The following is a 26,577-nucleotide window of genomic DNA, read 5'->3' as shown; positions in this document are numbered from 1 at the left end:
ACCATACTGTGACAGCTGTTGGCTTTTGAACCTGAACATGATGTGTCGTAGAGTCTTAACTTGCATTTGTAGATGCAGTGATGAACTGTGTTTACTGACAAGAGTTTGCCAAAATATTCCCAAGCCCATGTGATTATATTCATTACAGAAACATGTTGGTTTTTAACGCAGTGCTGTCTGAAGGATTGACGATTATGGGCATTTAATATGAATTTTTCAGCCTTGCCATTTTCTCCTTTTTGTAGATGGTGAAATCCTTAAATTCCTTGCGACTGTGTGTTGAGAAAGTTATTCTTAAACTACTGGACAATTCGCTCATGTAATTTTTCACAAACTGTCAACTAAGCCTTTCGTGAGTGCTCATTTTATTATATATGCTCATTTGTTATACTGCCCCATCCCAGCTTTTTTGTAATGTATTGCAGGTATCAAATTTAGAATTAGTGTATATTTAATCACTGCTTTCTGTTTTATTTACACTCTCTCAACTTCTTGGAGCTGGGTTTGTAAAGATGTAAAAATGATGTAAAAATTTTAAGATTATTTAACTTTTTTCTAAACATCTTTACTTGTTTTATACAACCCCAAATCCAATGAGGTTTGGACGTTGTATAAAACATAAATAAAAACAGAATAGAATGATTCACAAATCTTTTTCAACCTATATTTAATTGAATACACTACAAAGACAAGATATTTAATGTTCTAATGGAACTTTACGGGCGGCACGGTGGCATGGTGGGTAGCGCTGTCGCCTCACAGCGAGGAGGGCCTGGGTTCGATTCCCCGGCCGGGCGGCCAGGGTCCTCTCTGTGTGGAGTTTGCATGTTCTCCCCGTGTCTGCGTGGGTTTCCTCCGGGTTCTCCGGTTTCCTCCCACAGTCCAAAGACATGCAGTCAGGCCAATTGGACATGCTAAATTGCCCCTAGGTGTGAGTGTGTGAGTGACTGTCTGTGTCTGTCTGTCTGCCCTGCGATGGACTGGCGACCTGTCCAGGGTGTATCCTGCCTTTCGCCCGAAGACTGCTGGGATAGGCTCCAGCATCCCCCCGCGACCCTGACGGAGAAGCGGCTTAGAAAATGGATGGATGGATGGATGGATGGAACTTTACTGTTTTTTGTAAACATTCACTCATTTTGACATGTTACAAAGAAGTTGGGACAGGGGCAACAAAAGACTGGCAAAGTTGAGGAATGCTCAAAAAACACCTGTTCGGAACATTCCACAGGTGAACAGGTTAATTGGAAACAGGTGAGGGTCATGATTGGGTATAAAGGGAGCATCCCTGAAAGGCTCAGTCATTCACAAGCAAGGACGGGGCGAGGTTCACCACTTTGTGAACAACTGTGTGAGCAAATAGTCCAACAGTTTAAGAACAATGTTTTGCAATTGCAAGGAATTTGGGGGTTTCATCATCTACAGTCCATAATATCATCAAAAGATTCAGAGAATCTGGAGAAATCTCTGCAAGTAAGCGGCAAGACAGAAAACCAACACTGAATGCCCGTGACCTTCGATCCCTCAGGCGGCACTGCATTAAAAACCATCATTCTGTAACGGATATTCCCACATGGGCTCAGGAACACTTCAGAAAACCACTGTCAGTGAACACAGTTCGTCGCTCCATCTACAAGTGCAAGTTAAAACTCTGCCATGCAAAGCGAAAACCATATATCAACACCACCCAGAAACGCTGCCGGCTTCTCTGGGCCGGTTTAAGAACAATGCATTATCCTGGCTTCACATCCTTCACAACCTTCAAAGCGTTATTCTGGCTCACATCCTACCTCACTGACATGTTTCAGCTCATACAATTAAATAATGTATCATCTAATTATACAAAAGTGAAATTTGGAGTTCCACAAGGTTCTGTTTTAGGTCCTCTGTTATTCACGTTATACATGTTACCATTAGACTTAGATATAAATAGACATGGAATTAGTTTCCACTGCTATGCTGATGATACACAGCTGTACATATCAGCCAAACCAGAAGATAAATCCAGATGAAATAAAATAGAAGATTGTGTAAAAGATATCAGAAACTGGATGCTGCAGAATTTCCTTCTTTTAAACCCAGATAAAACAGAAGTTCTCCTTCTTGGTCCAAAGGCTGCTCAGAAGAAATGCTCAGATTTAATGTTAAATCTTGCTGACTTCTCTGTAATACCTGGTTCTGTAGCTAAAAATCTTGGTGTGATGATTGATTCAGATCTAACGTTTAATCAACATATAGGTAATATTACAAGGACAGCGTTTCTTCACCTCCAAAGCATTTTAAAGTTAAGAAATGTGTTATCCCTACATGACGCTGAAAAACTGGTACATGCCTTTATAACTTCAAGGCTAGACTACTGTAATGCATTGTTGTCAGGAAGCTCCAACAGGAGCCTAAATAAACTTCAGTTAGTTCAGAATGCTGCAGTTAGAGTTCTCACTAAAACCGGGAAATCTGATCACATCAGCCCAGATTTATCAGCGTTACACTGGCTTCCGATCAAATTCCGTATTCACTATAAAATTCTCTTACTGACGTATAAAGCCCTGCATGGTCTCTCACCGGAGTACCTGTAAGATCTTATTTCCCATTATGAACAGCCTCGTTTACTCAGATCACATGGTTCCTAAAATTCAGAAGACTTCAATGGGTGGAAGAGCTTTTTCTTACAAAGCCCCCAAATTGTGGAATAATCTCCCATTTAATGTTGTATTATTTATCTAGTGAAAGCTTCTCGTTCTACTGGCAGATAAGTGTTTCAAATGCTATTTTTTGTAATAAAAAATCTGCATTAATTCTTAAAACACGTAAAAATTATAACAGTAAAGTCAATCTCAACTGAAGAATATATGATATAATAACCTATTTTTCTCTATGTAGGCCAGTGATGGGCAGTGCCATTGTGCTCTAGGGTATCGCTCTACACAGAGAGATGCCTGCGAGCTACAGGTGTATGAGATCTGTAAAGACGGGAGGACACGCGATCAGTATGGGGAGTGTCTGGACCCCAGGCGCTGGAAACAGCTCTGCTCTCTCCAGGTCAGTGCAGGAAGGCACAGTGAGAAGCCAAACATTATCCTATCACTTGTCACCTACATAACCCAACCTCTCGCAAACATGCATTTTCATGAACTTTGACATAAAATGCTGTGTGTGAACTTACTTCAAGGTAGAAATCAATCCTACACAATGTACACATGTCAATTTTAGTTATATATAGCAAACTAGCCAAGTCAACAAACAATACTTTGTACTGGTCACTGGTCACTTTATGAGGTCCCTCTACCATATAGGTCACTATATACTTCTACATTAACATCAATTAGTTTAGATACAACTGGACTAGAGTGACCCACCACCAGTGGTGGACAGTAACTAAGTAAATGTAATTGGTTACTGTACTGTCAAATGTTTTACTTTTTGCTCCACTACATTATACAAAATCTGTTGTTCCTTTTGGTTTATGTGTGTAAATAAACGTGAAATCAAAACGAAAGAAGCGCGAAGCAAGAACACCAGTCAGGGCACAGCGGTCACTTTGTTTTGAGCTTGATTTGACCTGTTGGACATACTGACCCAGTGCAAGCACACGATTCAATATCAGTGCAGCAGCATAAAACTTTGGGAGAGTCTGTTCAACATAAATGATGAACTAACCTAACTTTGTGTAAATAGAGCACAATATAGAAATATGTCCACATATGCAGTCGAGACTGACGCGGCTTTTTTCTGAATTTCTACAAACACCATTTCATTTTATAGTAAATTAGTTTGGGCTGGTTTATGTTTATAAATCAGGGAACAGAGGTAGTGAATTGGCTCGAGTTTTGTGAGGTTCAACTCTCGGCAGTACCAAGAACCACATTGCATAATTTGCTTAATTTGAACAAAAACAAACACATAATGCTGGCAGTAATAGGTAATATATCGCCTAATCAAGTTTTTGTTATTATTGTAAAAACAGGTTTTATGGATCCTTCAAGTCAAAGCTCAAAACCTGTTGCAGACTTTAAACTTACTTGCAATTCAAGCCTTTTGCTTTAAGTGACTTCATACCTTTTATGTTTATTTTATTAAAATAAATAATTGAACATTTCTTTTTGTCACTAACAAAACAATCAACGCTACCAAAACTTTACCATACGTTTCAATAGCGATTGTTTTGGTAGTGACAATTTTAGCTGAATTTGAGCAAATTCAGCTAAAACTGATGTTCCTTAAAAAGCATTAATAAGAACTAAGTCATTTGAAGGTGTTAAGGTTTGGGTTAGATGTCTCACATTAGAAAGTATTGTAAGGTAATGATGGTTTTGTACATATTTTGCTAATATATATAAAATGATAACTACAGGAGAAGGAAAAACATGCTTTATTTAACATGCTTTATTTTTAATGTTAGTCATTGGAACCACATTTTTTCCACAGTTTTGAGCCATTTCTTTTGGTCCATTCATCTTGTAATTTCAACACAATATAAATTACGTCAAAAACTGAAGAACAATAAAAATGGAGCTTTGAGGTTTTGTTATATGCGATGGATTGGCGACCTGTCCAGGGTGTATCCTGCCTTCCACCCGATGACCGCTGGGATAGGCTCCAGCACACCCCTGCGACCCTGAGGGAGAAGTGGCTTGGAAAATGGATGGATGGATAGATGTGTGTGTGTGTGTGTGTGTGTGTGTGTGTGTGTGTGTGTGTGTGTGTGTGTGTGTGTGTGTGTGTGTGTGTGTGCATATATATATATATATATATATATATATATATATATATATATATATATATATATATATATATATATAGAATGGTGGTTAATTTCACAGACTTGTATGCTCAAGATTATAAATCCCTGTTTGTGCAACTAAGCTAGCCCTGGCCAAAACTCTTAACACTACATTGGGTTTCCTCTCAAACAAGAGCGTGGTTGCAACACAGTAAATGAAATAAGTTTCTTGTTCATGTTGCCCTTTTCTCCCTTGAGCCTAATTGTGAATGGTGGTAGGTAAACTCCAGTCTGTAACTGATTACACACTCTAACTAATGCACACAGAATGATGAAATTTCCTTTTTTTTATGACGTCCCCTGTTCAGGGTTGTAAGCACCCAGTTTGCACCCAGTAGTGTGCCCAGACACCCCATTCCTCTAATATGCTGCATTTCCTTATGAGGTTGTTTGGCATACATTTAAGGGTGAAACAGCTGACGATTAATCAATCAACATATGTGTAAATTGAATCATTGCTCTTGCTGTAGTTGAGTAAGAATTAGACTTAAACTTGGTCTCTGCTCAATGTAATTCCACGGAAATTCAAAAGAGAAAAGCTGAAAATGTACCTACACTGAACAAAAATATAAACGCAACACTTTTGTTTTCGCTCCCATTTTTCATGAGCTGAACTTAAAGATCTAAGACTTTTTCTATGTACACAAAAGGCCTTTTCATCTCAAATATTGTTCACAAATGTGTCTAAATCTGTGTTAGTGAGCACTTCTCCTTTGCCGAGATAATCCATACACCTCACAGGTGTGGCATATCAAGATGCTGATTAGACAGCATGATTATTGCGCAAGTTTGCCTTAGACTGGCTACAATAAAAGGCCAATCTAAAATGTGCAGTTTTACTTTACTGAGGGGGGGGAGGTTGTCCGGGGGGGTCAGAAAACCAGTCAGTATCTGTGTGACCACCATTTGCCTCAATCACATCTTCACATAGACTGTGGTGGCCTGTGGAGCTTACAGTGTGTATTATTCAGGTTAGCTGCTGGGCTGAGGTTGAACTTTATTGGGCCATGACTACAGAAACACTGTCTGTTACATTAGCTATTAAAAAAGCTTACTTACTGCATGGAATCAAATCCTGTGTGTATTTCTCAGCTTGGCCTTATCACAAATGACAGTGAATGAAACTAATTGCTAGCTAGCTCACCAGGCTATCTTTAGCTCTCTTTAATACAACATATTTTCAGTTTTGCACTTTAGGCTCACCTGCTTTCTGAAACAAATGAGTCAGAACTTTCCTGAAATGGCAATTTCGTCTTTATTTTAACCAGGTTAGAGCTGGTGAGCAGCCTCTAATTGCCCCTGTTATAAGAGCAATAATACTTAGCTACATTAAAAGTGAGAGGTTAAAGGCTTAGACTGAGACAATGAGGAGGGCTAGGTGTTTATTTTCACTCCTGTGTGCTCATTGACTTTTTTTTCCCCTGCTTTCTGTCTTCTTGTTCTGGCCTGCGGGTCGATGAACCCTGAACAAAACAAAAAGGCTCCTTTTCCAAGAACCTCATGTCACATGTGCTCAGTGCCTACACACAGCCTTTGTTTGAGTGACACTGAGTGTAAGTCAGGTGAGCAGCGCTGATCTAACTGCAGTGACCTACAGCTCCGTCAGTTACTGTGTCAGCACACGTATGCTCCTCTTCCACAGGTGTGTGCATCTCCTGAACAGTTTGAGGGCTATGACGGTTCTCTCGGCCTGTGTGTGTGCAAGAACCCGCCTAATAACGACGCAGGCAGGAGTGAGTGCGCAGGCTGGTGCAGAGGCGTCCCAGGACCATTTCTGCGGCTGGTGTGCAGCGTAGCCACCCTTCAGCTTGTCTACACTGAGACAAACAGACAGGTGCAACCCACTTATCCTTCTCAAGCTTTTGTGCTCATTGAGGGATCCACATCAGGCATCATACACAGTGAGCTGCCCCTTTGAGATACACCAGAACAACATACCACTGAAGTCATGTCGCCATGCTGTAGTCATTGTCTTACCCGCATTAGGAAATCCAGGTCTAAGCTCGTTTAATCAATGACAGAAATGGATGGATGAAAACAACAGGGTTACATTCTTAAAATGCCCAGTGGAAAATTGGCCAACCAGGAACTGTATTTCTCTGTGGTATCTAGATGTAACTAAGCAAGACATCCTATTGGTTAGGACTCCAAGCACTGAAGAGAAGGCCTAATGTGCCAAATTAACCATCGACATGATCACAGAGTGACAGAGGAATCACATTTTTATTTCCAGTGAGTGGGATCAATTTCATGAGGAAAAAAAAACCCATCACTCTAGGCCCCTGGAAGTCCTAGATATTGTCACTGACTCTGAAAACCAGTGGCAGCCTCATCAAAGGGTTGTTAGAAATGGAAAACTGTGGCGGCAGCACTATGCTTGACCTCTCTATTGAAAGAATGACCGTCACAAGCTTGAAGTAAAACATAGTATGTCTTTTAGAAGCTTCATATGTCTACGTTTAATCAAACAGCCAGAAATGTTAAGGAGAAGCAGTGAATTGGCTTAGCTGACAAACTATTAGAATCCCATATGGACACCAGCAGAAATTAGCATTATCATTGAGGTGTGTTTTTCCATCATTCTTTGCATAGGTTTGTACATTTATAGCCCAAATTGAAGGCCTAGTCTTAATAATCATGCCTAGCTTCATTAACAGGCATATGCTTTCAAAGACGGGGTATAAGACACTTATTATTCGGTGATACAAAGCTGTCAGCTATTCACCGGGTTTTTGTTCAAATTTTCCCGTTCCACCTTAAATGGTGCAGCAGTTGCATTTTGGCTTCAGGTGTCAACACTGCTAGACTATTTAAGGTGGAACAGGAAAGTTAGCTAGCTACCGAGACATCAGCATACTATTAGCAGTTTTTTTATGCTTGTTATGAAGAAGACGGCCATAATACATTGAAACGACACTAAACTAAGATAATACAATGGTTAGTGTAATTTTTACCTGAGAAAATACATTTGTGGGTTTCTTTGCTTGCTCACGCAGCCATCTTGCTGTTTTTTCTTTTTTTCTCATAACACTCCGTTGGAGGGCCATATAGCCCTCACACTTCGCCCTACCCCTCTATCTCAACAAAACTGGGACACCCTAAACCTAGACGTGAACACACAAAACAGATGGTTAAAGGCTAAATGGTAGAGGCAAGGGGTGAAATGGGATTGGACCTAAGTCTACTACTAAACACTTATGTGTCAACATCTAAAAGTACAAACTGTACATGACATGACAAACATACAATTACTGACTGTAGCCCATCTCTTGATGCACAATATATTGGCCATGGGATTGTCCATGAACAGAAAAGGTTTCCCGTAAGACCACCACTGACCAGATATTCCCAGCACAGCAGTGACACTAACGTGGTAGTGGTATGTCTTTAGGTCTTGATGGTGGCTCAATCGTGCAGAAAAATAGGTGTAAATTTCATAGCTGTACCTGATTTAAATAGCCAAAAAGTGTAGATGTAAATGCATTTAATTAAGTGGCAACTCAATATTATATAAATGGGATTACATTAGTCTTCATTACTGGTGCCAGTTTCTCTCAGGCACAGCTCACAATTGTTCAGTTGGATTATGATGCTCTGGGAAATTATTCAGATTGTCATAAAATCTTAAATTTTGCCACAGTTGAATGAATTCACAATTACTATTAATATAATAGCTATTTATTTAAAAAATATACTGAATGCACAAATGTGAGTGGATGATCTATGTACATATTAGTGGAATACAGACAATACAATACATCAAGATTTTTGTTTTGGGATTTTTTTTTTATGTTTGGGAATTTTATTCTGGCCCAAACACAAATGCAAATTTGATCTAATTATTATAATAGTTTGTAATTGATTGCAACATTCCAACATTGTTGAATCACCACCTTTCAATCAAAGCATTCTGACACATCAATGCAAGTTTACACCGCATGTCTGTACATATAGTACATGATACGTATTGCATACCAACATATGATCACTTCCAAAGAAAGAGAATCATTCCTGGACTGTTTGAGTGAGAAGCAACGTCTGAAATGTAGTAAGGTTAGGCTCACTGTTGCAGACAATGCAGAGGATTAAAATGGGATATGGTGAGCATCCCAAGGTCCCATTTATCAACTTAAAGCGAACAAGGCTAGAGTATCACTCTGACCTATTTGTCTTTGAGGAAGTCATGTTTTTTAAACAGGTGAGCACGTCAGGAGGTGCGTTGATATCTGTTCTCAAACACTGGGACTCCCATGGGAGGCTGGAGTGTGACTGGCGTCTCGGCTTCTCCAGGCCTGTGTACGTGGTGCAGACTGGGGGTGAGTGACCAAGGTCAAGGGCAGGATGCAGAGAGAATTTACAGCCAGTTCTGCATCAACAACCAACCCACTGTTTGTCATGCTCCAGAGGCCGGCTTCTACGGGCTCCTCCATTCCATCCCAGCAGAAGTACGGAAGTTGATTTTGGAGAGCGGCCAAGTAACCCAAAGCTTTGCAGAGGCCTCCGGCACACACAGCATGGTAGAGGTGGAGTTCAGAGGTAGCTAATTTATCAGCCTGTCGTATGTGTTTAGATCAGAATGCATAACCCTGATGGGTGGTTTTAAAGTGAAATCTCTTACCAGGAAACCATACCCACATGGATGTGGATTCTCATTGGTCTGCTGCTTCAGCATCAAGAGGAGTCAAGAATGGAGGTTCTGCAGGGGTGATGAACCCAACAGCGTGCTTGCATCTTGAAGATATTCTTTTGTTCACTGTGACGCATCAGCACTATCCTCAGTATGATGCGTGAGTAAAGCTAAAGTGTTGTGAAAATGTATTTGGCCCCTCCTGATCATATCTGTTTTTAAATATTTGTCATACTTCAAGCAAAATTTAGTTTAAGACAAAGACAACTTGGTTAAACACATAGTACTGTTTTCAAATGATCATTTAAGTTTTTACCTACCAAAGTTCCTCCAAGAGCACAGCATCAACACATCCATGAAGTCATCAAATAAACCCAGACAAATTACAGGCATCACTCGCCTGCGATAAGGCCAGCACTCCTGATTCCAACATTAGAAAATGAATGGGCAAAAATGGTATCCATGGGTGAGTTGCAACACAAAAACCAGGAGGAACATAAAAAGTCGTCTCACATTTGCCAAAAAACACCTTGATGACCCTCAGACCTTTTTGAACAACATTCTGTGGAGTGATCATCGAAAGTGGTACTTTCCCATTACATCTGTTGTAAAGCTAACACAGCATTCCACTAAAAGAACATCATATCAAGTCAGTCAAACAGTGGTGGACATGTGATCGTGTGGGGCTGCTTGGCTGTTTGAGGGTCTGGATGACTGGGAATGATTGACAAATCCATGAATTCTGCTTTCTAACAGAAAAATCTTGCAAAGTAACGTCTGCCCAGTGGTCTGTGAGCTGAAAATTAAGGTTTTGGAATGGCCTAGTCAAAGTTCTGACCTAAACCCTACTAAGATGCTGGGCATGACATTACAACAGGCAGTTCTTGTTCAAAATGCCCTCCAATGAATGGCTGAATTAAAGCCATTCTGCTACAAAAGGGTGGAACAAAGTTCCTCCACAGGGCAGCAAAAGGAAGCGTTATAGGAAATCATTGGTTGCAGTAAAGGTGCTGGTAAAGGTGGCCCAATCAGTTTTTTGTTGTACTTTTTTGTCCCTTCAATGAATGAAACTGTACTTTCCTCGTGTTCTCCTTGTCATTTTGTATGAAGATCTGAAACCATTTACTGTGACACATATGCAAAAATAGACTAAATCAGGAGAGGCCAAATACTTTTTTCACAGCACCATAACTCCGTCTAGTTCCTTTGGTCGTTTACCCTTCAGAAACTTTAGCAAAATGTTTCTCCTGTTCTTCACAGAGAGAACCTGTTCAACTCTAACACAGCTTTCGACTGGGGGCCCTTCAGACTCTTAGCACAAGAGATAACATTGGCTCGATCAGCGCAATCCCTGTTTTCCATTAGTTTCAATGAGCCGGGGGTCTATGCTCTCAAACTGAGCAGCAATCAGCACAAGCACATGGTATCATTCTCTTTCATTTGAAATCTATCTTTCCAACATTATATATACATTATATCATCTTCTTCTCTATTCTCTAGTATGTGAAGGTTTTGCCGGCTGGTGGACAGTGCTATGACACCGGACCCTTCTTTCCCACTGACCCCCACCACATGACTCGCATGGGAATTGCTCGCCGCCGGCAGATCTTGCTGCAGCCAGACTGGCTGGTGATCGGAGGGCTTTTAGCCGGAGCTGTAGTCGTGCTGTGCTTGTGTGTTGTCCTACTGGTCAGTTCTGTGCTAATCAGAGATAAATAATTCAGTCACTGTTTCGAGAGAAACAGAATGTGGTCAGGCATTCAATGCTTCCCTCAAGTATATGTATTCTAACATCAGTGATATAATGTCTAAAATAGAGGGAACAGTAGCCCAGCAAAAGACAAAATGAATAACAGTTACAACAATATAAAGCCATACTGAGTTCTCTGTAAAATTGAGTATAACCAGCACCATAAAATATGTTTTATAGGTGCTAATCTTTTTTTATCCATTGATCTGAATGAGTTTGTTTATTTCTCAACAGTTTATTTACGCAGAAATGTATAAAAATAAGTGGAATTCCCTGTTAAGTAAAAGTTTCTACCCACCTTTTATCAGAAACCATTGATTCCTTTTTCCAACGTGCAGATCTTGTTTAAAGAGTATGGCTGGCCAGAGAAGCTGCCCACGCAGCCCAGATACCGGGCTCTGCAGCTCAAGTACAACATGGATGACTACTCGTCGAAGGGTTCCAGGGCTGTGGCTCTGAAAAAGACACACAGAAACCTGCAGGTTGGGATGACAGAGGACTCGATGCAGAGAGGTACACGAAAAAAGAACACACACCTCATTCAAAAAGAAGTTCACTCTTTATAACATCTGTGTGAAGGGGTGGGCCTAAACTGCTGTAGGCCCAATAGGTAGGTACATGCAAATGTGTCAATCTGTGCCAGATTTGGGCGTTAATTAGAATGAGTGTTTGTTGGTAACTGCAAAGAGAGAGAGAGAGAGCAGGGCTAGGACTGACTGCCTCTCTTTTAAAGTTGCTTTTCAAGTAGCTTTCTGCCTTGTTCAAAATGAAAGAACATTTCGGAGCAGATACTCTGGCCTCTCCTGACTTTACTTCACCATGATGTCACAAAACTTTAAGTACATTTAGATTTCTTTTGGCTTCATTTTGTAGAGATGTGCTCATGATAGCTTAATGACAAACTAACAAATCTGGCATTATGTGCTATGGTTTTGTAAGCCATATTCGGACAGGATCAGTTTTGCATGGGAAGGTGGGGTAATGTAATTTTTACCTGCGTAGTCCTGTCCCAATGTACCGTGTCAGTCACTTTTACAGACTGCACGCTCCTGTGTCAGTAAAGATTCTGGCACTTTTTACCTTCTCTGTAAAACAAGCTGTAGAAATAACAGAAGGTTGTATTAATCCCATGCAAAATGATATGCCAGTAAAATGCTATCATATTCTGTAGTATAGGAGATTTTTAAGTGTGGAGGAAACATTTCCTCATGTCCTCTGTGGCTAAAATCAAGTTATTGTACTGTCACGGGCACAACTCAGATCAGGTAAATTCACAAGAAAAATCGTCTTTTTTATTTTATGCCGTGAAGTTGACTGCTGTGAATTCCTAATGGTGACACTAATGACACACTGCCTTCACTTAAGACAGAAGGGTAAATGGTAAACCAAATAATGGCTAAATGAATTGTTTTACTATCTTTTCTACTCGTTTTTAGAGTAAAGGCAGTGCCTAAATCAAGTAGCCACTCCCATCTTACCCACTGATACTGAAATTTCTTTGCAAAGTGGTCGTAAATATTACAGACATCCTGTGGTAAACTGGCATTACCCCACCTTACCATGAAAAACGAATACTGTCCAATTAGGGCTTTAGAAATGTTCGTATTTTGCAGATAAACTCCAACAGTGCCTGCTTGACAATGAAAAAGCAAATAAGATCAAGTGTAATGATGTATTTTGTCTGAGTATATTATGGTACATACATTACAATTTAAAGTTAAAGTAGTTTGTTCCTAAGGAGGAAGAGCTGTTGGAAACATTATGCACCATAAGATACAAAACTACTTTTATTCTTGAGGAATTTTCTATTTTTTAAGGAAACTCTGTGGAGATTACAGAAGATACATTCACAGAATATAGAATTACCTGTATTGAGTTCAAGAACATACAGATAAAGCCATTATTTTACAGAGAGATTTGCCCACTCCATTGACTTTGTAGAGAATACACAGTTTTTTACAATGTTTACTTATGTGTACTCCAAAAAGAAATTCCAGCTCACCTGTAACTTGTTAGCAGACATAAAGAGGTACCCAGGGACATGTTGTGCACCGTGTCCAAAAGAGTATCAAATAGCCATTTGTCTGTCTCTTAGGATCTGCTGTTGCTCTGAACACTGCAAGCAACATTGTTAACTGCGATGTCTAACTGAAAATGCCATCATCCCCTATCAGCCACATATTGCATTATAAGCAAACCAGTGAGTTTGCTTTGGTAAACTTTCAATGCCATTGTGGCCAAGTCCTGGGGGTGTCTTAGCCATTTTTACACAGGTCTATCCTTCTGGACACCTACAGCCATAAACCCATTTCACTTTACCCTAGTCTGGATGTGATTCTTCTTCAATTCTATCAGGGAGATTAATGGAATCTTTATGGAATATGTTCAAGGATTCACAGTGTCTTCTGATGCCTGAATGACTGTCCTCTCTTTGTCCACAGCTGTGGTTCTCATGTCAGATGAATTCTGGGACTATGAGGAGCAGGTGGACCTGGAGGCTTTCAGTTCCAGTACCTTCTACGACATCCTGCTCAGGCACAGTGTGTCAATCACGGCCCGACTCGGGCAGCTCAGAGGAGAGGTGAGCTTCTCACAGTTCCTCCTTCATCTTCCTCATCTTTCAGTCACCCCCTCCTAAAGTTTAAATGCATCATCCTGTATTGAATGACTTGGTGGAGATGCTTTGATTTATACTTAGCTCACAATTAAGAGTTTCTCCTGTTTCAGTTTTGACTATGTAATGTTTTTTTTGAGTGGAGTTGGGTAACAACTGATAACGGTTACTCCCCTCAAGCGACCTGCAGATATTAAGCTGTAAGATGAGCGAGTATTCCTTTGTCTGCTCATCCTTCTGAGGTGAACCCACACTGATAAAAGTAATGGATTGAAGTGATTTAAATGTGTACTTATTTTTCACCTGACTGAAATCTTATCTATTTATCTATATACACTACATGTCTCAAAGTTTTTAGACACCTGCTCATCCAATGCTTCTTCCGAAATCTCTTAGAGAGGCTTCATATTAGGTGTTGGAACATTGCTGTGAAGGTTTGTCCACATTCATCCATATAAGCATCGGTAAGATCAGATACTGATGTTGGATGAGCAGTTTTGGATCACATACATCACTCCCACGCAATGCTGAGGAGGATTTATACCTCTCAAGCTGATACATGGTGACCTTAGGCTCATGTACCTCTCATGTACCACGCACCACAGTATCCCATTCCATTGGCAAGGCAGCCTCTGTTACTCAGTATAGAAAACAGATGCATCTACCGCTGTAGTATTTTTTAGCTCATTAGCTCATCTGAAAGAGCAGCCTCTGTTACTCAGTGTAGAAAACAAAGCATCTACCACTGTATTATGTAGCTGTAGTATTTTTAGCTCATTAGCTCATCTGAAAGGGCAGCCTCTGTTACTCAGTGTAGAAAACAGAAGCATCTCCCACTGTATTGGTGAGCTGTAGTATTATTATCTCATCTGAAAGGGCAGCCTCTGTTACTCAGTGTAGAAAACAGAAGCATCTCCCACTGTATTGGTGAGCTGTAGTATTATTATCTCATCTGAAAGGGCAGCCTCTGTTACTCAAGACCATGACTGTTTTTGAATAATAAAGCTTTATGTAACACCCCTGTAAGCTGTTGAATTTTTAATGTGCTCACACCAGTACACCAGTTCACTGTGTTTGTGTATTATGATACAGTATGTTTTGTGAAGTTATCTGTCCATGGACACAAAATCAATCAGAAAATGTATCAGAATGCACTTCCCCAGTGTTTGGACACGTTTGTACAAATAGTGTATCTTATTCATGTTGAATCAATGCACACATTTGAATGAAGTAGATTCAATGCAATTATTTTTTTTATTGCATTATCCACAGGTGAAGCAGCTGTATCAGGGGGTGCTGGGAAAAATGCAAGGGCTCCACCCTGGCTGGGGGGCAGTGGCAGGGGGCAAGCTGGAGGCTCTGGATAGGCAAGTCGAGCAAGAGATGGCACGGAGGAAAGCCTTGGGCACTCAGCTGGCCCAACTGTTTGACAGCCAGCTGCAGATCCTACGGGCAGAGTTAAGACCCCAGCACACCATGCACAGGGCCTTTGCAGCGAGCCTCAGAGAATGCCTCCGACTGCTGACGCTACTGTCTGACAACCAGGCCACTTTGTGGGACAAACATATCCAGCAATGGTAAGTCTGACTTGTACAGTCACAGAAGATGCACTGAAAAAGCAATATGCTATGAGTATGTTACAGTGATTGATTTCAGTTGTGAAGCATAGAGATTTATAAAACAAAATACAACACTGACGTGAAGGGTGCTAAATGAAAACTTATACCAATGATCAATACATAATTACATTTATTACTAAGGAAAATCACAGTAAACAGTTCTTTCTTGTAGCAATATAGTTCATTAACAGCTGGATTGCAGTTGCTCAGCAGCATTACAGATAAAGGTTTTTGCATAAACAACAGTGTCTTCATACCTTCATATGTAACTAATGTTGTAATTATTTTAATAGCTTTAATAATTTGCCTCCTAATATAGAATGCAACTGGTATGGAAATGATTTGTTTGCCTATAGAGCAGGGGTGACATTGCCTATCACCTGGTGTTTCTGGATATAACATTTCATATTTTCAGAATTAGGCACTGTGACTCTCTTGCCCACAAACATTAAGAGTCTGCAGGACAGGTGTGAAAAAAAATCCACTGAATGGAAAAGAAAAGAGTTTCTAAAACAGAAATTGTGAAGTAGCTGTGACACAAAAGCTGGAGTGTGTGTGTAACATCCGTACCGACTTTGTCCTGGTCATTCTCTGTTTTTGCCTTTTTCTTGGTTTCCTAGTGCTGTGTGTTTTTGGATGTCTGCCATGTGCTTTTGTTGTCATGTCGGCTCCTCCCCTGTCCAGCCCTGTTCTTTGTCTCCTAGCCCTTTTATATTACTATTTATACCCCTGTGTTTGCTCAGTTGCTTTGTCTTGCATTGCATTTGTGGGGCAGTCGTGGGCTGGAGGTTAGGGAACCAGCCCTGTGACCGGAAGGTTGCTGGTTCGATCCCCAGCACTGACAGTCCATGACTGAGGTGTCCTTGAGCAAGACGCCTAACCCCCAACTGCTCCCCGGGCGCCGTGGATAGGGCTGCCCACCGCTCCGGGCAAGTGTGCTCACTGCCCCCTAGTGTGTGTGTTCACACGGATGGGTTAAATGCAGAGTTGGAATTTCCCCGTTTGTGGGATCAAAAAAGTATAACTTAACTTATGTCCCAATAACCTCTGCCACTCTATTTTTGGACTTTATTGAATCTCACTTAAATAAAAGCAACTCGCACTTGCATCCTTCCTCAATGCCTCCTATGCTACAGTGTTTATGTGAAGTTGGTTGTATAACATGAAAAAGTACTCCAAGAAGATTTAGGCCAAAGAACCAAACAGGCAATGTAGAACAAAAAAAAGAGCATTTAAAGTATCAGTCATTTAAGTTGAAAAGATCTGTGAAAGGATCTTTCACTTAATGATTTTCCCTCGTAAGTGGGCGCATTCTTTTGCTGCTCTTGTGTTCTTGACCATCTCCTGAAGTCAAAAGCACATTTAATTAGGGGAGGGGGGGCGGGGGTTAACTAGGCTTAACACCAATACTTTTTTGTATCAAAGTCAGAGAACACCCATCATCTATTTAAGTCAAAATGGCTATTAAGTACAAGATATTAATTTTTCAATTTGAAGAAAGCTGAAAAATGAACAGTAACAGCAAAGAAGCCTCAACAACTAAACATCAAATGCAATTTTATTAATATTTAGTCCAAGTGTTCCCTTTATTACATCTCCCGTTCTTTTTCGGGTGACTTGCTTTCAGTCTTTTAAAGAAATCTGCACAGATGTTTTTCCACACCTCCAAAGTTCAGTGCTAGAAGTTGCTTTCTCAGTATCAGATCTTGACGGCCACACAGCCCTTCAGGCTCACAGTGTTGAGTTGTCTTCTGACAGTGGAAGGATGGACAGAAACACCTGTGGACTTCTTCAGATCTGAAGTAAGTGTGGAGCTCAGTTTTCTTCTTTCTATTAGAGATGAAATCTTTAAGTTAATCTTATCTGATGGTGAGAGTTTTAACGATCTATCAGGTCTTGCACAGTTGTTAGGAGTCTCATTTTATCTCTATATATTCCTTTGTGTTTTTGTGCATGTGAGCATACATGTGGAAGTGAGCCAAAATACGTGACAGAATCTTACAGAAAGTGTTTAGTGTTCAGTAGGTAAACATCAGGGCTGATCAGTTTTTGTGACTAATAAATAGGGAAGGAATCTGAACCTGAGATTTGTCCTCTTACTCTGAGATACTTCATGTAAGTCATTATATAAGTACACCATTATTGAAATGAATTATATGGTATAGTGCTTACTGATCTTTTCTTATCAGGAGTTCAGTAGTTCGTGACTTTGTTTCCAGTTAAGTAAAATCGATCTAGCTGCTAACAATAACATGTGTGATCATTAGTGTATTGATTACGTGACAGCAGCACATTCAAAGTCTTGCCACCAAAAATAGCTTGGACTGGGTCTGGGTCAAGGTGTTTCTCCATGTCAGACAGGGATAGAACAATTTAGTCCCAATAACTGTTAATGTTTGTGCAACTCAAGACAACATGAACCAACAAGCCTGGTGTTTGTCGACAGTAGTCACATATTGGGTCAATGAATAGAAACATCCTGGAGTGCTTTAATTCAGAATGAATGCTTCTGTGCTCTGTCCCACTGAGCACCACTGTTGTCTATGATCTCTATTTCTAGGTCCTCCTTCCACGCCACTCTTAGTGTAGAGTGGTATTGTATTCAGAAATGCATTGTGTATACTTTGCACCTCGTTTAATGAAAGTGTTGAGTTAAGAGTGCCTTTGTGAGTGAACTACAGTCTCATGACAAAGGAAAGATCCGAGTAAATGAGAGGAGAAACCTAAAATATAATGAAAAATATAATTAAGCAACATACTATCGTGCTCTGCCGCATGTTTAAAAATGCTGAGCAGGCCCAGCTGATCAAGATGACAAGAGGAAAATATGACACACAAAGACCAATAAGGTTCCCTCTTCACTTAGATCTATGGGGAGCATCTCAGTGAACAGGGATGGAAAAGAAAGAGATGTGGAGAAAAATGATGTGGTCAGATGACTCACGTTTCACCATATTCTTCACAAGCGGGCAAGAGCGTATGTGTGGTGTACACCAAGAGCGCACTTCAGGCTTGAATGCTTAACCTCTACACTGAGGGGGTCTAATGGCTCCGCTATGTTGTGGGGGTCATTATGCTGGCATGGTTTGGGTTCTCATAGAGGGAAGCATCTCAGCAGATCAATTCAAACTCATTCTGACCAATTAGCTTTAATAATAATAAAATAATTTCTAATCCAAATGGACAATGTGCCCCCACAGTGTACATGGGGTAATTGAATGATGTAATCAGCATTAAACATTATGGAAATCATATGCTAAGGCCTTTGCAGTCAACACTTCTCAAACTAATTGAGCAGCAATGGGAGATTTTGTGCAGAGGTGTCGGATAGCTGTCTCATCATCAGAATACCAATTGTGGGAATAACTTTTGAAAGAATGATTGTTCTGGTGGCATGTGGTGGACGAACATCTTACTTAGGTGTCACTCTATTGCTTTAGATACTCTATACTGGCTTTTCCTTTAATTTACCACCCTTTTGTATGTGGTTGGTAAAGTATGTTTATGGGTGCCATGAATTGTTCACAGCAATGATGATAGGAACCAGACATCCGGTTTACTGCCTCTAAACGCTACCTAACAACAATTTATTACATGGAATGGTTAAAAATACGTGGCACGGTGGCGTGGTGGGTAGCGCTGTCACCTTGCAGCAAAGAGGGCCTGCGTTCGATTCCCCGGGCCGGGTGATCAGGGTCCTCTCTGTGTGGAGTTTGCATGTTCTCCCCGTGTCTGCGTGGGTTTCCTCTGGGTTCTCCGGTTTCCTCCCACAGTCATGCTGAATTGCCCCTGGGTGTGAGTGTGTGAGTGACTGTCTGTCTGCCCTGCGATGGACTGGTGACCTGTCCAGGGTGTATCCTGCCTTCCGCCCAATGACCGCTGGGATAGGCTCCAGCACATCCCCCCCCCCCTCCCCACCCCCGCGACCCTGATGGAGAAGCGGCTTAGAAAATGGATGGATGGATGGATGATTTCCAGGACATTGATACTTTTGAAAAGATTTGGTCTAAAACACACTTTTTGAAATGCACTCATGGTAGAGATGTACATGCAGGGTGTTGTAAGGCAAATTGTTCCTAACTTAAATTTTCAGATTTACCACCATGTTACTATTAACATTAACATTACGTATTAAAACTATATGTAGGTTCAGTGGCGGTTTTGGACGGCAAATAAAATACATTTCCATTGCACACATCTTGACCTCTGGTTCCCATCACCAGCATTGAAAAGAAACCTGAGTCTGTAAGTTTCTCACCAGTTAAGCTTTTCATATCAAACCATGCAGTGAATCTGTTTACATCTAAATACTTGCAAAATAAAAGTAATTTCCCTATAAGGCCTTAAGCAATAACTTCATTGTTATGTTGATTCCACTTGCTTAATAACATACTCTCTGAGAGTTTGAGGCCATTGGATCATTGAGTTGAAAATGTGTCGCAACTCATCCGAGGGGCTTGGTCAGTAGTAATGATCAATAGTAATGCTCTTATCTTTGTTTTGGCTTTGCTCATCTTTTGAAGTTTCTTTGAAAATTGACAGAAAAACTGCTAGTTCCATATTTCCCCATGACCGAAGAGACACTTAAGGGTCATGCTTTGGTTATGTCACCTCAGACTGGTCAATAAGCCACATCCATGGGAAACCAAGCCTTTGCTTCCCTGCTTGCCTCTTATCATTGTATCTCGTTGAAAGGGGGTGTGTGATGAGTGAGGTCCTTGATGTATAGAAGTATAACGGTGGCTCTGTAAATATTTGAAGAAGTGTTTAGCTGGAAGCAAGAACTTTGAGCTTAGGTGCTCAAAAGACACGAGTACACTCTTCACAGACGCTGCCAAAGGTCTGAATGGTTTTCTGCGTATGTCATATATGAATCATAAACAACAGATATGAGTTCATAATATTATTCAACTGAGAGCTTTTTGCCTGGCCACCCATACAGAACACAGTTTATGTTTGTGGCTTATCAGGTAAAAGAAGAACAGGCCAGGGAGTGTTCAACACCTTCACTCGGTACAACAAGCATGCTTGGACCCTCCTGTTAAAACTTTGTCTTTTCCGAAATTCTGTAAAGCTGCTTTGTGACAACATCCGTTGTAAAAAGCGCTATACAAATAAATTTGTATACAAATTACAATTACAAATTAAATTTGATTTGATTTTGATTTGGAGTGTTTGGTTCCTTAAAGAAGTAGATGGTTCTTTTAAAAGGAATACCACCAATTTTTCCGAATGACTGGTTAATTAAGTAAAAATGTTTAATTTATTTTTATTTATTTAACCATTATTTAACCAGGACGTCCCTTGAGTTAAAATCTTTTTTTAGGGAGACCTGGCCAGGATAGCACACCATTTCCAGTTACAGGAATAATAAAATCAATCATAACAAAACAGACATATGACAATTTAGATAGAATATGTTAAAAATAGACAGATCCACAAAGCACCACACAAAATCAAGCTTAGGAACAGCCGTTGCGCTCCATTTATTTTAGGTTTTTTCAAAGCTGTAAACTCACACAGGGAGACAAAATCATTAAACTGTGGTATGTTCTAAAGGTCATTCCTTGACCAAAGAAATATACAGATTTCACCCAGCAAAGCTTTGTTAATAAAGACATACCAATGCTGCTGTCTTGTTAGGCTTAACGTTGGCAAAGAAACTAGATCATAATGTAAACAAAGTCATTCAGAGTGGTTTAATGTAAAATGCATCTTTCTTGAGAAATTTGCTGAGTCAGAATTGTTCTTAATGGTGGAACCAAATGTCCAAAGCAATTAGGAAGCTATTAGAGAAATGGTTATAAATACACTGCCTGATGCCAGAGACATGTTTTACTGTGGTTTTATGGTTATATAAAATAATTACTGCAGTAAATACACAGTTGTATCCAAAGAAGTTTTCTTTCTAACTTTTTTACTACTTTTTACTTTTATCAACATTGCATATATTGTACTATTTCACAGTTTTCAACATTATATACAATAGCCATCACAAGCCCGGCTCCTATCATCACCACTGTAAAGAAGTCGGCACATTTTTCTACACTGCACCATTTTACACATTTTACATCTAATCACGCTGAATGACTTTGTTTACATCTCAGCAATTGATTTATACAGTAATTTTAGCCATTTTTGAAGACATTTTCAGAATTCCCCTTTAAAGAACCATTTTTAGATGTGTAAAGAAGCTTTGTGAAGTGTAAAGAAGCACCACATAATTGAAAGTTTTTATGTCAAAAGTATTTTTTATTAGAACTCATAGCTACATAGGAAAGTTCAATTTCAAGAGCGCATACTAAAGGTTTTCTTCGTGGGAACTGGATACTTGAGACTGATCTGTTTGGCCTCATTGACAGAGTTTTGGGATGGCTATTTGGGGCGAATGGTAAAGACATCAGAACACATTTGTTCTGCCTTCAGTTTGATATTGTGCAACCAGCCAATGATAAATGCAGTGAAGAATTTTTCTGCTGTTCTTGGAAAGTCCAGTGCAAACCCAGTGCACATTGGAAAACTCAATGCAAACCCGGATTAGTCTCTTTTCTGGACTTGCACAAGGCTTTGATATCCTTCTTTACCATATCTAACTGATTAGGTAACTGCATTTAGTATGCATTTATCTTAGAAGACAATTTTAAAGTTAGGTGAAGAGTCATCTCAGTGTAAAGGCTCAAAAAAAAGGCAAGAAATGACATTTTCAATCTCCTTTTAAGAAATCTCTGCTTCCAAACTACCACAAGAAGCCTCAGATAGCTAGGAACATTTGTTCAGTAGACGTTTTCAAGTTGTTGTTCCAGTAGCACTGCCCCATATTTTGTATTCCTTTACTTTAAGGTGCATTTCCTGCTTTATCTATGGGTGATCAAAATATGAATTGATTTCACTGGCCAAGTGGAACAATATTGTAAATGTGGTGATTTCCTCCTACAGCTTTCATGAAAATATACCTTGTCTGAGTCACAGGTCCTTAGCGGATTCATGCTTGTGTGATGAAGTGAACATGTTCTGCTGTGCAGTGTTACAGAGAGAGTGGCAGTTCTGGCTGAGGAGATGGCAGAGCTGGTGTCAGTGGAGGCACAGAGGCAAGGGGGCTGGGCTATACTCAAACAAGCCACGGGAGCACAACTACTGTGTCCTGCCTCTGGTACAGTACTCACTAGGGATGACATCATTGGTGAGCCCTTTGCGCAGCATCACTCCCAGCACTCCAGCTATTTCCAGGAGGTTTACCCTACATAGTGAGATTCAACAACAGGTTTTAACACATTGTTCTGTTGGATCCTCTGTTTGGTATGTGAATCATAACTATCATTGTCTATATTCTGTCTATGTAAATGTACTGTGTTTGGCCAATGAACGGCCCCACCTAGTGGTGGCTGAATGTTGAAGAGTGAAGAAAGGGATGTTTCATAAAGTGGGGATTTCCTAGTTAGCCAGAGGTCAGATGCATTACCATTAGACTGTCTTCATTTTGGGCTTAATTAGAAATCATGCTTCTTGGAAAAGCCCCAGTACTGTATCCATGCGCATCATTCATAAGAACCACTGCTCTTTGAGTATCTCATAGTTGAATGTAGTTCTTTTTCCATACAGCACCTGATGGCACTGTCAGGGCTTGTGAAGCTGTCCATGTGGACCCCTGCACTGGCCTCATCCAGCCCAACTCGAACACCCACATGCTCCTGGCCAGTGGGCACAGCATGCCTGTGCCTCCTGATTTCTTTCTCCACCCGCAGACTGGACGGGTGCTGCCTGTGGCTGGGAATGTCAGCTTTGACCCTGCCAGCTCCACCCTCGTCTACACGGCCGATGCTTGTGTGGGTGAGAGACCACACCAGCATGTCGCATTCCACTACATGACACAATGACTTCACATAATCACATATGATAAGTCTCAGTACAGCAGTTTTGGGCTTTGATTGCAGATGGGACAAATGTGATCCTGTGCTCACATTATAGGTCATATTGCTCAGTTTTTTGGTCCCATTTGTGTGAGTTACTGAGGTACATCAATTGTTAGTATGTCCTGAAGGCACATGTACACGTTTTTGGCCTTTCCCAGAGTCCATGCTCATGGTGTTCCATACCTGTGTGCATATCGGGCTTTTAAAAATAATTGGAAATATTTCAAATCATTGGATAACTGGAAATTTAAATTTGGGGCAGTCGTGGGCTGGAGGTTAGGGAATTGGCCCTGTGACCGGAAGGTTGCCGGTTCGATCCCCAGGGCCGACAGTCCATGACTGAGGTGTCCTTGAGCAAGACACCTAACCCCCAACTGCTCCTCGGGCGCCGTGGATAGGGCTGCCCACTGCTCCGGGCAAGTGTGCTCTCTGCCCCCTAGTGTGTGTGTTCACTAGTGTGTATGTGGTGTTTCACTTCACGGATGGGTTAAATGCGGAGGTGGAATTTCCCCGTTTGTGGGATTAAAAAAGTATCACTTAACTTAATAAATATTCATCGGAATCAAGATAAGATGCTTCAGAAAAGGTAGAAAACATACATTAAAATGCTAACAGCTACCTCTGTTGCCCCAGTATGTTTCATGTTTAAGGATGGGCGTTTCAGTCCAATTTGATATTTACATTTGTAAGGTATTATAAAAAAATTCAGACATGTTAGGAGACAGTGATCAAAGACTGTGCCACTCTTACTAATACTATACTTTATTACACATATTTCCACACACATTTTGCACAATAAAGTAAATGTTTTTGTTTTAATAAAAATGATGATTTTATGTGTGTAAACGATTCAAAGCTATGCTTGCTAGTCATATACTGGCTGGCTTTTTTCAGTCATACTTAAAATCAGCTAAAATTGTCACAGACTAAACAGTAGTGCTCAGTAGCGTTGGGACTGTTTTGGTAGTGACAAAATGGAATATTCAATCATTTATTTTAACAAAATGAATATAAGTAAGACTTAAGGCACTGTAAAGTCCATATCACTTTAAAGTCTGAAGTCTAAAATGGGTTTTGAAGTCTTTGAACCAGTTTGGCAAAGTCATCCACGTATAACACACACTTGTGGATTTAGGAGACGTAACACTGACGTGTATGGAACTTATTTTCTTTTCATCTTTAACAAGTAACGTGTTTAATTAATTTAAGATAAGATAAGATAATCCTTTATTAGTCCCACAGCGGGGAAATTCACAGTATTACAGCAGCAGCAGAGTAACAGGAGTAAGGCACATTATAAATATTAAAAATTTAATTTAAATCTATAGACTATGTACAACAAAATAAGAATAATAATAAAATAAGAGTTGCATAATAATCTGTATTGCACTTGTGAACATATTGCACAATGAAAAATTTGTTTGAATATTTGACAAATTTATCTGCGTACTTTTTGTTGAGCACTTTTGCACTTTACTAAATATTCAAACATCTTTATGTGTGTGCTAAAACAATGTACAGGACTGTTTATCATCAGGTTGATCACCAGGTTAGTTGCTGCTGACATGCTGCCAACGCTGCAGGATGACAATGATATGCTCATGTGCTGTGAAGTGTGTTGTGTAAATAAAAAAATCTCATGAATTCTGAACTATCAGTTCTAATCATGGCCCCAAGGCCATGGTATCAGATACCTAACCAATCTAACACCACATATAAAAGAAGCTCAAATCTGATAGGAAAAGATTAGATTTATCGTGGCTTCACCGTGACAATAAGCCGGGGCTGGATTCACAAAAGGCTTGAGAAAGTTCTTAAGACAAACAGTAAGAAGTCAATAAGAATGTTTTTAAAAGCAAGTCTTGAAAAAAATAGTCTCTTAAGATAATCGTAATTATTTCCTTAAAATTTTCTGAATTTTGAAAATCTTGATTGCTTGCAGTGTTGCATTTTACAGCTTCCCATAAAGATACATTTCAAGTTTGAATACACTGTTCATTTTTTATATATTTCTGTTATTTATTTTAGTCCGTTCTTAGCAAAATGAGAGGAAAAACATCAAACCGAGAATAAAAAAAATAGCAAACAAGAACTAAAGGTAATGGTGGAAGAAATAACCAGCAGGAAAAGCAAGAGATGCTTTTTCTCAAGAATCCGGCTCCAGATCTGTAACATTTTACTGTCACTTTTAACCCTGTAATGTAAATGTGGCCTCTGCTCTGTGTGTTTGACCTCAGGTGAGGTGGGGAAGTGGGAGTCTCCTCTGCTGCCCTTCATTCCCTACCCTCCGTCTCGCCACGCTGAGCTCCCTGGACCCTCTAAGCTGAGGGGTCTCCGTGCAGGCCAGAGGCTGGTGTTAGGGGGACCCATGTGTGACTATGACACTGGAGTGCTGGTGCCCATCCTGGCAGTGACCATCCACCCCCAGACGGGTATGGTGTACCCGCTAGGTGGTGTCCACACATGCCCCATCTCACGTCTTCGGCAGCCCATCCAGATCGGCTGCCCCATGCTGGACCCCCGCACAGGAAGCATGGCACTTATAACAGGGGTCGGTCTGGATCCCCACAAAGGTCAGAATATGTCCTTTTAACTGATCCTGTGCATAAAATGGAATCATGCCTTACAAATTCAGAATATATGTAGTAACTTTAATGCTGAGTTTGTAAAAGTCTCGAATAGTCAAATGTCAATGATTAATAGAGTAAATGGTTTAAGAGAAGCATGAGAATGTAAAGGGAATGTAAACTGAGAGAAATTTAAAACAAAAATAAAACGGTGAATCCCGACACATGTAGTGTGCACGCTGTTGAATGGATGACCTCTAAGAGGGAAAGTAATCAGAACATGTTTATTAAGGTTGCATAATCGTCTAGATTGCTTTAGTGACTGCATTAATCAGGTAATCAGTGAGCTCAGCGGTAGTCTTCCCAGCATTAATTTAATCTTACATTAATGCAACTGTTGTCATACTTTTTGTCACATAGAAGTTTTCGGCCTGTGATGTCCCTTCAAGTTAACGCCTTAAATGGCCAGGGCCCACTAGCAGGCCTAAAGTTTTATTAGCCCTGTAGTTACTGAATAATAAGCTTTAGTAAGTAATAAGCCTGTCTGCCCTGGGATGGACTGTTGACCCGTCCAGGGTGTTTCCAGCCCTGCTTCCAATGACTGTTGGGATAGACTCCAACTCCCCCGCCGCAGCATGACCCTAGCTGGATTAAGCGGTTAAATATGATGAGCGGATGAAGGAATGTAATAAGACTGGGATTTAAATGGGTTT

At 40.4% G+C, this 26,577-nt stretch overlaps 1 protein-coding gene across 1 annotated transcript in view; it reads left to right on the top strand.

The window, feature by feature from the left end:
- Nucleotides 1-26,577, top strand: part of si:dkey-103g5.4 — a 58,321-nt gene that overhangs the window by 3,269 nt on the left and 28,475 nt on the right. The window contains exons 3-15 of the mRNA XM_017713013.2: nt 2,878-3,036; nt 6,420-6,611; nt 8,976-9,093; nt 9,182-9,313; nt 9,399-9,564; nt 10,665-10,827; nt 10,905-11,093; nt 11,493-11,667; nt 13,596-13,735; nt 15,041-15,345; nt 22,410-22,567; nt 22,987-23,214; nt 25,535-25,870. Coding sequence (XP_017568502.2) covers nt 2,878-3,036; nt 6,420-6,611; nt 8,976-9,093; nt 9,182-9,313; nt 9,399-9,564; nt 10,665-10,827; nt 10,905-11,093; nt 11,493-11,667; nt 13,596-13,735; nt 15,041-15,345; nt 22,410-22,567; nt 22,987-23,214; nt 25,535-25,870 — 2,461 coding nt within the window. The remainder of the gene's footprint in view (nt 1-2,877; nt 3,037-6,419; nt 6,612-8,975; nt 9,094-9,181; nt 9,314-9,398; nt 9,565-10,664; nt 10,828-10,904; nt 11,094-11,492; nt 11,668-13,595; nt 13,736-15,040; nt 15,346-22,409; nt 22,568-22,986; nt 23,215-25,534; nt 25,871-26,577) is intronic.

This window comes from Pygocentrus nattereri, chromosome 17 (genome assembly GCF_015220715.1).
Source record: "Pygocentrus nattereri isolate fPygNat1 chromosome 17, fPygNat1.pri, whole genome shotgun sequence".
Lineage (NCBI taxonomy): Eukaryota > Metazoa > Chordata > Actinopteri > Characiformes > Serrasalmidae > Pygocentrus > Pygocentrus nattereri.
This window is presented reverse-complemented; position numbering and strand designations above follow the sequence as displayed.